Source organism: Sinocyclocheilus anshuiensis, unplaced genomic scaffold (genome assembly GCF_001515605.1).
Source record: "Sinocyclocheilus anshuiensis isolate Anshui unplaced genomic scaffold, SAMN03320099.WGS_v1.1 scaffold411, whole genome shotgun sequence".
NCBI classification, from domain to species: domain Eukaryota; kingdom Metazoa; phylum Chordata; class Actinopteri; order Cypriniformes; family Cyprinidae; genus Sinocyclocheilus; species Sinocyclocheilus anshuiensis.
In genome coordinates, this window is record NW_015549608.1 from 528,102 (window position 1) to 541,141 (window position 13,040).

At 36.8% G+C, this 13,040-nt stretch overlaps 2 protein-coding genes across 2 annotated transcripts in view; both read left to right on the plus strand.

Moving 5' to 3' along the window:
* LOC107659071 (kinesin-like protein KIF13A) overlaps positions 1 to 10,843 on the plus strand; it is a 70,889-nt gene extending 60,046 nt beyond the window's left edge. Inside the window, exons 25-34 of the mRNA XM_016447884.1 lie at positions 1,148 to 1,324; positions 1,684 to 1,776; positions 1,856 to 2,008; positions 2,874 to 2,951; positions 3,036 to 3,086; positions 3,157 to 3,262; positions 3,747 to 3,832; positions 5,698 to 5,856; positions 7,925 to 9,140; positions 9,228 to 10,843. Of these exons, the coding sequence (XP_016303370.1) occupies positions 1,148 to 1,324; positions 1,684 to 1,776; positions 1,856 to 2,008; positions 2,874 to 2,951; positions 3,036 to 3,086; positions 3,157 to 3,262; positions 3,747 to 3,832; positions 5,698 to 5,856; positions 7,925 to 9,140; positions 9,228 to 9,361 (2,253 nt within the window). The 3' untranslated portion in view covers positions 9,362 to 10,843. The remainder of the gene's footprint in view (positions 1 to 1,147; positions 1,325 to 1,683; positions 1,777 to 1,855; positions 2,009 to 2,873; positions 2,952 to 3,035; positions 3,087 to 3,156; positions 3,263 to 3,746; positions 3,833 to 5,697; positions 5,857 to 7,924; positions 9,141 to 9,227) is intronic.
* Positions 10,844 to 12,626: 1,783 nt separating this feature from the next.
* Positions 12,627 to 13,040, plus strand: part of LOC107659072 (RNA-binding protein 24-like) — a 23,389-nt gene continuing 22,975 nt past the window's right edge. Inside the window, exon 1 of the mRNA XM_016447885.1 lies at positions 12,627 to 12,998. Within this exon, the coding sequence (XP_016303371.1) occupies positions 12,827 to 12,998 (172 nt within the window). The 5' untranslated portion in view covers positions 12,627 to 12,826. The remainder of the gene's footprint in view (positions 12,999 to 13,040) is intronic.

Below are 13,040 nucleotides of genomic sequence, written 5' to 3' on the forward strand. Positions count from 1 at the left end.
AGATGTCAGGATGATGGCTTAAAATGCAATTATCGGCATCGGCCTGATATGAAAAATTATGCCGATATGTGTTGCCGATAAGACTAATAACTTCCGGTGTGCAAAAGAATCAGCAGCAGCCGTTCAGTAACGCGTTTTATTTTTCTAGGGGTCGCTGTTGGCCTACTTGTAATAAAATGAAAGCAAAATACAAACAAATATAATTAAGATTGTGCTTCTGATTAAATAAAGCAGTAATTGATGTCATAAAATCACGAGTATGGTTTGATTTAAAGGTCAGAAGCTATAGCTTACATTAATAAAAATCACAAACATAACACTTGTAAATTAAAAAAAACATTTATTCATTAATGTGTAATGTTTTTTTTTTTCAAACGGATTATAATTTACAACTGCATCCGTCTGAAAAAAAGTAGCGATTGGTTTATAGTTGATTTATAGTTATTTTCAAAGCTTTCAATGTACTCTCATTATAAAAGAACTTCAATATTGTTTATTTAATTCTAACAAGTAAGTTTTTGTTGAAACCAAACCAAAATTTAAAGTCATTTGTTTATAATCTCTGCACAGGAGAGACTTGGTGTTGTTTCCAGACAAAAGGAAATATATCGGTATTGATATAATTTTGATACCAAAATTAGTTGAAAAATATCGGCATATCGGAAAAAATCCAATATCATGCATCCCTACTTTGAAAAATTATTCATGATGGTACTAAAATAATTGTGTATTGTTATGAGTGTATTGTTTATAATATTACAATATTATACCATTGTTTATTATTGTTATATTATATAGTTATTTTTTTGGACAAAAAAATATAGTAATGCTAATCTAATAAAATTAACCAGTGAGAATAATGAAAATTACAAAAAAACTAAAAAAACTCAAAGAATATGTCTGGATGCATTACATTCATCAAAGTTTGGGATTTTGGGATGTTAAATTGTCTTGAAAATAAAGTTTTATTGAAAAAAAATTGCAATGGACCTAAAATAAGCTTAATTTGCTTTATACAAATCTTCTTGCTCTTCTTATTTTATTGATTTATTTATTTATTGACAAAAAAATTATGTATACAATTTAATAAAATTAATATGAATTATGTCTCGTAGCGTTCATATGTGATGATTTCTCTTGCTCTCAGGTGTCGGCTGTGTGCTCCTGGGATTCGTCCATCCACGACTCCATCCATCTGAACCGGATCACGGCGCCCAGCGAGCGGATCTACCTGATCGTGAAAGCCACGGTTCAGCTCAGTCACCCGGCGTCTGTGGAGCTGGTGCTGCGCAAGAGGATCGCCGTCAACATCTACAACAAACAGGTCTGCAAACACAGGGAGGCAACATGATTCATCTTAATGACTTTATTAAAACTCAAAAATCAAGATTCTTTATGATTGTTGTTGTTAATTATTTTATTTTATTATTTATTTTATATATGTAAATATATATTTATATATATATATATAACTGATATATCTATCTATCTATATATATCTATATATATATATTATTTTTATTTTTTTTTACTCATTTTTAAATGTGACATGAAGATTTTACCACCCTCTTCAGTTTTGGCATATTGATTTATGAGTTTTTGTTGAAGTTTATTGAGCTGTGATGAGATGTATGATTGGCATGTACATGTTATTAATGTAAATTCATGACTAATGTCTGGTAGAGTTTTACTCAGAGCCTGAAGAGACGGATGTCTTTGAAGAACGTTCTGTACTCCTGTGGAGTGACGTATGAGATCGTGTCCAACATTCCAAAGGTACAAACTTCACACTGTTTCCTCTTCATGTTTGTCTGTCTGAATGCACTGATCACACACATGCTGTCTTCATGAACAGGCGTCTGAGGAGCCGGAGGAGCGAGAGACTCTGGCCTTGATGGCGGCGCGAGGAGAGAGTGAGGAGACGCTCGATGGAGAGACGTATATAGAGAAATACACCAGAGGAGTGCTGGAGGTGGACAATATTCTGTGTCTGGAGAGACTCCGGCAGGTTCGGCTTCAATTTAGGACAGATTTCTCTCACTATCTGCTGTTACTGCTGGAGTGTTTAGTAGAGATCAACCAATATTGATTTTTTGTAATGATACCGATATCGATTATTTGCATGTTTTGTGCCCAATAACCAATATGCAGAACCAATATTTATTTATTGTTTCACTTTTATCTGCTGTTTCTGCTGGAGAGTTTAGTAGAGGTCTACCGATATAGATTTTTTTTTATAACCGATACAAATTATTTGCATGTTTATGTGCCGATAACCGATATGTAAAACCAATACTAATTTATTGTTTTACTTCTATCTGCTGTTTCTGCTGTAGTGTTTAGTAGAGATCGACTGATATTGTTGTTGTTGTTTTTTATAACCGATACTGATACAGATTATTTGCATGCTTATGGGCCTATAACCGATTTGCAGAACCAATATTTAGTTATTGTTTCACTTTTATCTGCTGTTTCTGCTGGAGAGTTTAGTAGAGGTCTGCCAATATTGTTTTTTTTTTAATTTTTTTTTTTTTATAACCGATACAAATTATTTGCATGTTTATGTGCCGATAACCGATATGTAGAACCAATATTTATTTATTGTTTTGTTGTATCTGCTGTTTCTGCTGGAGTGTTTAGTAGAGATTGACCAATATTTATATTATTTTTTCTAACCGATAACGATTACCTTATCTGAAATCTTTTCCTTAAATCTCAAAACGACCACAAGATGGCGGCATTTATCGGTGGATCCAATATTACAAAACCAATATCCGATTATGAAAAAATGCTTAGATATCAGGAAACAATATCAGTCAAACCGATTATCGGTTGATCTCTAGAGTTTAGTGTGTAATTGTGGGTTCATTCAGGCCGTGACGGTGAAGGAAGCTCTCTCCGCTAAAGGCAGACACATACGGCGCAGTCTCAGCACGCCCAATGTCCAGCACGTAAGACCAGATCTACTATTGACTTGTGTATAGAAACAAAAGACTGTCCATTGTGTAACAGAACAGTAATATATATTTGTTTAGAGCTCTTGTTGTAAACCGGACGGGACTGGATGTGAGGATGAGGACGTAAAGGTTAGTGAACACTACAGACGGTGTGTTTGTTGTGAATGTCTTTGTCTGAACGTTGACTTTATTTCCACAGACTCACTGTGATGGTCCAATGGATGTCACAGAATCCAACGTAAATGAAGCTTCACTCAACAGTCCTCTCGCAAAAGACACGCCTGTCAAAAACAAAGAAAATCAGGGTAAATTAATGTATGATGGTGAACTTATCTTTTTGCTGGGAGGATTTGAAAGACAAAGATGTTTTTTTTAAAGCAAGCATTCTAAAAAAAAAAGAACATTACTGTAGTTAAAACAATATTAAAGATTATAACTAAACAATTTAATTAAAATAATAATAATAGTTGTTGTTGTAAAAAATTCAACACTTCTAAATAAAAAAAATGCAATAATTTGTGATAATTAAAAAAAAGTTATTGTTAGTAGTAAATAGTGCATTTAACTTTTCAAGACTTAAAAATAAAAGAAAATAGTGAATATATATATATATATTATAGATATTAGTAGTAAATGGTACATGTAACTTTTCAACACTTCTAAAAATAAAATAAAAATTTATAATTAAAAATAGATAATTATATATGAATAAATACAGACCTTTTCAGTTTTTGTTTATAGCGCCTTTAAACATCTTTATGCATCATTGGATGCAAACGTTCTCCTCAGGATCGGTACCAGAGAGTCCAACGTTCTTCAACTCCAGTCCGTTTAAGGTTCTGTCTCCTCAACCGCCCAAGTTCCTCAAACACACTCACTCACACACACACACAGAGACACTCACAGAGACTCTCCCTCCCTCACACACACACAAACACACTCACTCACACACACACACAGAGACACTCACAGAGACTCTCCCTCCCTCACACACACACAAACACACTCACTCACACACACACACAGAGACACTCACAGAGACTCTCCCTCACACACACACACACACATATACACTCAGTGCTTCGTTCCCATTATGTGTCTCATATACCATTCATATTGTGTTTCCACCCTCCATATTCTCACATATTTTATGATCTGACAATGATTCAGGCTCTGGTCCCTGTCTTAAAGTGTTTCTAAGTGTCTCTCAGTCCACAGAGAAGCTGTCTTTCAGCCAGGGTCCAAAATGAACACTAAATTAAGATCCAAATGCAAGTGAAAATCACCAATTGGCTGGTAATTTCATTAGGATCTCTAAGATGATCCTGATGATGCTTTGTAAGTATCCTCATCTGAATCTCACTAGTGACATTAATTCAGTTTAAATCAAAGACATATAAAACAATTTGCGAAAGAAAAATTAACCACCCAAATGTAAATATGATAACAAAAATATATTATTCCAATTTTTAAAAAAGCAACAAATTATTTTCAGTGAGGAATATTCATTGTTTGTGAACTTTTTTCTTTTCTTTTTGCTTGTAAATTCTCCCCATATTAGTTAATTTTGGACCCTGTTCCCAGCATGCATCAGTCCCTCAAGCCTGTTCATTTATACAGCCACAGATTTATTCAGACTGACCTCTACATGATGCTGAACCTGTTAACCGGAAGTACGAGTTTAAAGGAATAGTTTACCTACAAATTTTTTCATTCACTTTATTTAACATTTTGATTACATTTTGATTTAATAAGTCTAAAATGTTATATAGCCATCATGTAAAAAGTAATAAAATATTTTCCTTATACCTTAAATACATTTGGGTTTTCATATTTTAATTACATTATTATTTACAAAGAAGTTAAGAATATTTAAATAAAACGAAAGTATTTTATATATATATATATATATATATATATATCATTGCAGTTATTGACAAGTCATTTATGTACTATTATAGTTTTTATAACTATATTTAGGTTTAATAAATTTTTTGTTTTAGCTCCGTTTTAGTTTTCATTTATTTCCATTTTGTCATTTTAATAATAGTTTTAGTTTTAATGAATGATAATAACCCTAAAAATAAAATTATATAGTTAAACAATTATATGAAATTACATCAAAATTTTGAATGATATATATATACTACTGTTTTGACACTTTTCTGTAATTTTTGTCAAGGTTATTATCCTTCATTAAAACTAAAACTATTATTCAAACTTTAAATATATATATATATTAGCTGAAAAACTTATTCAGTTAGATACCTAGGCAATGTTTCTAATTTTCGTTTAGTTTAATTTGAAGAATTAAAATTACTACCTGGAAATAAATTAAAACTGAACTAAAAATAAATTAAACACAAATATAAATTTTTTTTTTTTTAACTAATAAAAATGATAACAGCACATAAAAATATTACTAAAATTAAACTTAAAAATGAAGCTAAAATTAAAATGAAAACAGAAAATGTAAAAACAAAAGCTAATTCAAAGTATTATTTAAAAAGTATACTTTGTAGCATTGTATGTAAAAGAGCAGCTCTGATGTTGTACAAAACATCTAATTTTGTGTTCAGTGAAGAAAGAAGAAAATAATACGAGGAATGTCAGAACAACATGAACATGAGTTTTTGTGCTAACTATTCCTTTAAAAGCGCTGAATCTGTGGCTGTGTGCATGTGCACTCACCTGTTGGCTGTGCTGCATGGCTCGTGTGAAGTGTGCTGTTGTGCCCTGATTGCAGAGCATGCGTTGGTTTGTGGACCCCGGCGGACCCTGGTCCAGACCCAGGGCTCAGAGCGAGGGCCGTGGCACCAGTGACATCATCAGCAGCTCGGCCAATCACAGACAGCCCAGACTGAGCACTGATCTCACTCACACGCGGCCGCACGCTGCTGTAAGTCAACACATGCATGTCGCATACTAGTTAATACTACTAGGAAGGGCCCTCTTGAAACTGTCGATTACCACAGAAAATCATTTTTAACCTGTCCATTATGTTGTATATTTCTTTTATAATATACCTTTTTAATTTTAAAAATGTTATTTAATTTTAAATCTAAAACATTGCATAACAGTAAAAAGTAATAAAATATTTTCCTTACACCTTGAATATATGTGGGTTTTCATATCTTAATCATTATTTACAGAGAAGTTGTTCAGCATATTTTAATAAAACATATATAAATAATAATAAAACATACTACAAAATACTTTTTTAAAGAACTTCAAAGAATTAAAAAAAAATAAAATTGAGAATTTTTGCATTATTATTGCAGTTATTGACAAGTAACTGACAGCATCCCACTTGAATTCCTTGGTATTAGCTTGAAAATAACTCAAAATATTTCTTCTTAGAACCAAATTCATTACATTCATGTACAAACAATTGTCCAGGAGGGTTAAATTTATGCATTGCATCCCTTTTAAAACTGATGATGCTGCCCCATCGTCGTCATCATCATCTCGGCACCATTTGCATCTCATTGTATCCCATCACCCTCATGTGAATGATGAGTAACTGCATGAATCCCTCAGCTTGTGTTTAACTCACTACTGCAGCACTTCACATATCACACTGTTAGTTACAAAGCAAATTAATTATCACTACTTTTATATTCAGTAGAGTTGTCTGCACTGGAAAGCTAATCCAGCCACTTATGTTCCCTATATTTCTGAAATAAAATAATTTTACTTACACATGTATCATATGTGTTAAGTGATTGTTATGAATTCATTGATTATATTATCTAACTTTAAATTCATTTACGTTTATATAATTTTTGAAATTATTTAAATTTTAAATAATTCTAACATATATATATATATACACACACACACACACACACACACACCGATGAGCCATTACATTATGACCACCTATCTAATAATCTGTAGGACCTCCTTTAGCCCACAAAACAGCAGCAATGCATCAAGGCAATGATTCGATGAGGTGGCTATAGGTCTCCTGGGGTATCTGGTACCATAATGTCAACAGCATGTCCAGTTCCCGTACATTGTGGGGTGGTGGTGGTGATGTAGCGCGAACCCGCTTTTTGATTGAGTTCATGTCAGGTGAATTTGGAGCCAAGGCATTAACAGAAATTCACCATCATGTTCCTCGAACCACTCCTTGACGATTCTGGCAGTGTGGCATGGCGCATTATCCTGCTGGTAAAGGGGCCTAAAGTGTCCCAAGAAAACATGACCCACAGCATAACCGGCCTGTGTTCACCCAACAGTGCATCCAGGTGCCATAGCCCCTGTTGATAATCGGTGAGTCTGCGATCGGCCGTCAACATGATGCACCAGGAATCTTGATTCATCAGACCAAGCCACTTTCTTCCAATTATCCATGGTCCAATCTCGATGGTCCATTTCATGCTTTGTTGGCGATGGCGTGCAGTTAGCATGGGGATCAGGCCAGGTGGTCGGCTACACAGGCCCATACGCAGAAGGCTGAAGCGATGACGCACTACAAGCGTGTCGTTTTTCCAGATCGAAGTTCTGAGGCGCTGTGCCCTCACAATTTGTTTGTTATCAAACACCAATAAATTGGCAGCTTTTCTCATTCTGACACCGAACACTCTACTGACCGAAAGCCAGTACTCAGGTGGTATATATACTGCTCTGTGAACCGCATCTGTGGCACCATTCGGTTGCCAGTTGTGGTCATTGCTCTAGGCTGGGGGTGGTCGTAATGTAATGGCTCATCGGTGTGTGTGTGTGTGTATAAAATATTGTAAAATCTAAATTCTTAGATGACATATTGCTTTGATGCTTCCAGTGTAGACGACTGAAATGATTCAACACTGGATGTATCCGGTATCGATCCCCTGTTGTAGACAAAAAGACCGAATACAGTAGCAGATGTGCTTCAGGATTTCTTTACAAGGGGGCGGTAGAGTCCCTCCTGATCACTGCTTTGCTGTTTGTTTCCTGTTTGGTCATCGATGATTTATCAGGATTCAGAGGAGGAGGATCCTGACATGGATTCAGCCTTCACCCGTTCCAACGATCCAGGCCTCGGGTCTCTGGAGCTCCAAAACTTCAAGCCTTACATCCCAGAGGATTTTGCCAACTTTGAGGTGTACAATGCCAGCCTTGAGACCCAAGATGGGGCCATATGTGTGCAGGGAGAAATGGCGCTGGGGATCGGAGAGTTAACAGGGACACAGGCTGTGGAAAAAGAAGTGTCCCGTAGTCCCACGGCCAGCTCATGCACGAGCGGCTACTTCTCCCATAGTGCCTCGAACGCCACGCTGTCCGACGTGCTCCTCAGCGGTAGTGATAGTTGTGACCAGCTCAACAGCAGAGAACCTGCAGACCCTCAGGAAGCACTGCACGGAAGAGGGTTGCATCCTTCCAGAAGTGCCTTGGGATCTTGTCCAGCCCAAACCGTTCCCACTCAGCCCTGTTCCCATCACTGCACTGACCGGGACTGTTCCCCTCGGCTTCCCCGCAAATGTATCCTGAGCGTCAGTCAAGAATTCACGGACTTTAAGGGTGCAGATGATGGTGTAGGGAAAGAAGACCTTGGTAACATCAGATGGAAGGCGGAATCGATTCCCCCAAACTTTAAGGGTGTAGATGATAGCATAGGAGAAGACAACCTTGGTAACATTGGATGGAAGGCGGAATCGATTCCTCCAAAATTTAAGGGTGTAGATGATAGCATAGGAGAAGACAACCGTGGTAACATTGGATGGAAGGCAGAATCGATTCCCCCAAATTTTAAGGGTGTAGATGATAGCATAGGAGAAGACAACCTTGGTAACATTGGATGGAAGGCGGAATCAATTCCCCCAAACTTTAAGGGTGTAGATGATAGCATAGGAGAAGACAACCGTGGTAACATTGGATGGAAGGCGGAATCGATTCCCCAAGGCATTGATCCCCTGCCCCAGTGCCATCTCCACAATGGGAAAGAGTCTCCCAGTGTCCCAGCACCTTACGCCAACCCACAGCTGGAAAAAAGTCAAGGACTCGAGTCCTTTGCAGATGTAGAACCTTCGGTGGACTCTAGCGAGGACGAGAACGGACCAGTTGCTCAGTTGCCGGACTGGATGGCCCCCGGTGAGCAAGTTTGGGTGGGCAAAAGGAGTGGGACGGTGCATTATGTTGGAGGGGTAGAGTTTGCCAAAGGCATCTGGGTTGGAGTAGAGCTGGACCTTGCTGTAGGTAAGTGAGCTTTTCCCTGTCTTGCTCTTTGACGCTGAATCCCATCTCAACTCCTTGTAACCTTAGACCTTTCTCGTCCTTCCATAGGCAAGCACAATGGTACAGTCCAGGGAAGGGTGTACTTCCGGTGTGCCACAGGTCATGGTGTCTTCGTGAAGCCATCCTGTTTGACTCGAGGACCTCCGTCCATAGACACTGAACCTCAACCTGTGCTTCAGTAGGAGCAGGACATTTACCCAATGGTTTGTAGACGATCTCTTCGGCACCAGCACCAGCGACCGCCTGGACAAACCAAGTGCTAACAGAATCCATCCTTCTGATTTGTTCATCACGTTAGAGATTTGTTGGTTCCTCTGATTCCATGGCAATAAACCCAACCTGTGTGTCTTGTGTTGAAGTTATAGGCCTATTTCAGTATCGTCTTTGAATGTCGAGAGTTGCACAGTTGCACAAACACGTTTTATATATCATGTATAGCTGTAATACTTACATCCATCTTGGTTAATTGGTTACCACTTCTTATATGACTAAATGTATTAATCGAATGATGCCTAACTCTACTATACTTTAAGTGAGTTTGAGATTTGGATGTCTGTTCAAGGTAAGAGTGTACTACTGTTTATGACCATTTTGTTTGCGTGATTATATCAGGTATTACCAAAGACATAGCCTTTCAAATCTGCTGTTCAAACTTCTAATGTAGAATACTTTGGCGACGTGTTTTATGCTTGTGTACTTTAATATGTGTTCGACCGATTTATGCTAATGTGCTAAGTGCCATATTTCTGGTTGAAAGGCCACATGCCCATCAGAACTTCAAAATTGTGGTCAATTTTGTTTTAGATTTAATAGTATTTTGATTGGATGGCAAGCCAGTTGCTCGTACTCTGTTGCGTTACTGGCTTGTTGAGTACTGTAACTGTTGAAGGACTGCCAATATTTCTGTTAACAGAGCTGTCTGAACACTCGCACTGGAGTAACTTATCCTGGATGCACATTAAGTTACGTAATGCACAGACTTTTACGCATTCTCAGATACTGATTTGACGCTTCTCAGGAGGTTGACGGAAGTGAGGTCACCCCTGATGTGGAGAGCACCTTGTTTTCTTTATCAGAGCCTTGCCGGTAGGGAGCATTTTTGCAAAACACAGATATCCTGGTCTACTTCGTATCGGCTATAGACCAGAAATGCCCTAAAGTACTGACACAAGCCCTGTTCATGAATGGGGTCTTTTTAGATAGTCGACTTCTAGGTTCACCCGCCTAATAAAGAAGCTTTCGAGCATTTAAATCCATGTGTGTTTGACTGTTGAGTAGTATTTTGATTAGTTTGTGATACTAAAGCCAATATTAATGTTTTTATAGGTATAAATGGGAGATGGGCAATATCGGGGAATGGGAGATAGCCTGAATAATGCTAGTATGTTTAGTGACCGGCCATGACCGGTGCTGTTATTATTGCTCTGTTTTACCTGAAGAACTGTGGATCTCATAAGAAGTGAATACTATTGCTGTCAATGGAGACGGTAAAATGAAAACCCAAGACCTTACTTAAAAGAAAACAAAGCTGCTCTCCTTGACAAGGAGCTGTACATAAAATGTATGAACATAGTATTTACAATATTATAAAATGTACAGAATTGTATTTATATTGTATCTCTGCAGATGTTGGTACAAAGATGTTGTAGAATACAGAACGTTTACAAACGCTTTTGTGTGTGTTTTCTTCCTTTGTATGACATTTATTGGTTGTTTTTCTATTGATATAAGAGGTTTGCTCATAAAAATTTGGGTGAACTACTCATTTATCATGTTATAGGTAATATAATAATTGTACTAAAGCATAAACAATGTTTATTTGCATTTGTTGCTGAATTTTTTTTACATTTAAAGACTAATCATCAAGCATGCAATTATTCATTGATTATCTTTTTTCTTCTTCACTGATAATCACTAGAAAAACTGCACACCCTGAATACAGTTCATTAGTACTCAGATTTAGACAAATTCAGTGCAACATTTTTTTAAAGCAAAGTGTCTTAATAAATGAAGGAAGTGACTACAATATGTGCATTTTGACGAGTGCGTTGCACTGACCTTATGTTTGATTGATTGGCTGATTTCATATCTTCCCCAGAAGTAGGTTGTCTACCCTGAGTCTGACCTTTGACCTACATTATCATGTTGAGTTATAGGGCTGCATCTGAAATCGTAGGTACTTCTTTGAATTAGTAATTACTTCACGATAACAAAAAGAGTATGTTCTAATATGAATGTAATCTGGACATACTACATTCGCCTTGTCATTGTCACGTGACCTACTAAATCCTCTCCCATGGCCTCATGGGATTGTAAAGTGTCCATCATATGCACAAGTCAGAATTACGCTGGAGGCAGTAGGTCATCCGGGTAATTTATGCCTAATCTTTTACGTGGTACTGTGTATTCGGACATACACTACTACCAGTCAAAAACTTCTGAACTGTAAGATTTTTTATGTTTATTTTAAAGAATGCTCTTCTGCTCACCAAGCCTGCATTTATTTGATCCAAAATACAGCAAAAGCAGTAATATTGTGAAATATTTTTACTGTTTAAAATAACTGTTTTCTATGTGAATATCTGTTAAACTGTAATTTATTTCTGTGATCAAAGCTGTATTTTCAGCATCGTTACTCCAGTCTTCAGTGTCACATGATCCTTCAGAAATCATTCTAATATGCTGATTTGCTGATCAAGAAACATTTATTATCCAAAAGTTAAAAAGACGAGCATTCATTTAAAATAGAAATCTTTTGTAACAATATACACTACAGTTCAAAAGTTTGGGGTCAGTAAATTTTTATTCTTTCTTTTTTTGAAAGAAATTAAAACTTTTACTCAGCAAGGATGTGTTAAATTGATAAGAAGTGATAGCAAATATTTATACTGTTAGAAAATATTTATATTTTGAATAAATGCTGTTCTTTTTAACTTTTTATTCATCAAAGAATCCTGAAAAAAGTATCGCAGTTTCCAAAAAAATATTTGGCAGCAGATAATTCTAATAATAAATCAGCATATTAGAATGATTTCTTAAGGATCATGTGACACTTTATACTGGAGTAATGGCTGATGGAAATTCAGCTTTGCATCACAGAAATAAATTATAATTAAAATATATTAAAATAGAAACCATTATTTTATATTGTAATAACATTTTGCAAGATTACAGTTTTTTTCTGTATTTTTGATCAAATAAATGCAGCCTTGATGAGCAGAAGAGACTTCTTTGAAAAACATTAAAAGTGTTATTGATCCCAAACTTTTGAACGGTAGTGTATATATATATGTATGACATTTAAACGGATAAAATTAAACGGGTAATCATTAGTCACGTGAGAGTGAGTAAGCAATAAGGTCAACCATTGAGGGAAGGTAGAGATTCTAAATGTGGGCGTGGTTAGACCGTACCGTGGGCGGGGCGGGGATGACTGTGGGCGTGGCCTGTGTCCGCGTGTGAGAGAGCTTGCAAAACCATATGGCATGTTGAGTTTTGTCGCCTGACAGTCACGCTCGTTTGCTGCGGTCCTTTCTACCTCATATCAAATCATCCGCTCTCTGTTACTGCTGCCTTCCAGGAATACAAGCTGTTCTTGATTTAAGCAGTCGTAGTGAAACTTTGACCCTGTTTGAGTCGTCGTGAGGATGCACAGCTCTCAGAAGGACACCACATACACCAAGATCTTCGTCGGAGGTCTTCCGTATCACACCACCGACTCCAGCCTCGCGAAATACTTTGAGGTGTTTGGAGAAATCGAGGAAGCTGTTGTCATTACTGACAGACAAACGGGGAAATCCAGAGGCTATGGATTTGTAAGCTATCTATCTATCTATCTATCTATCTATCTATCTATCTATC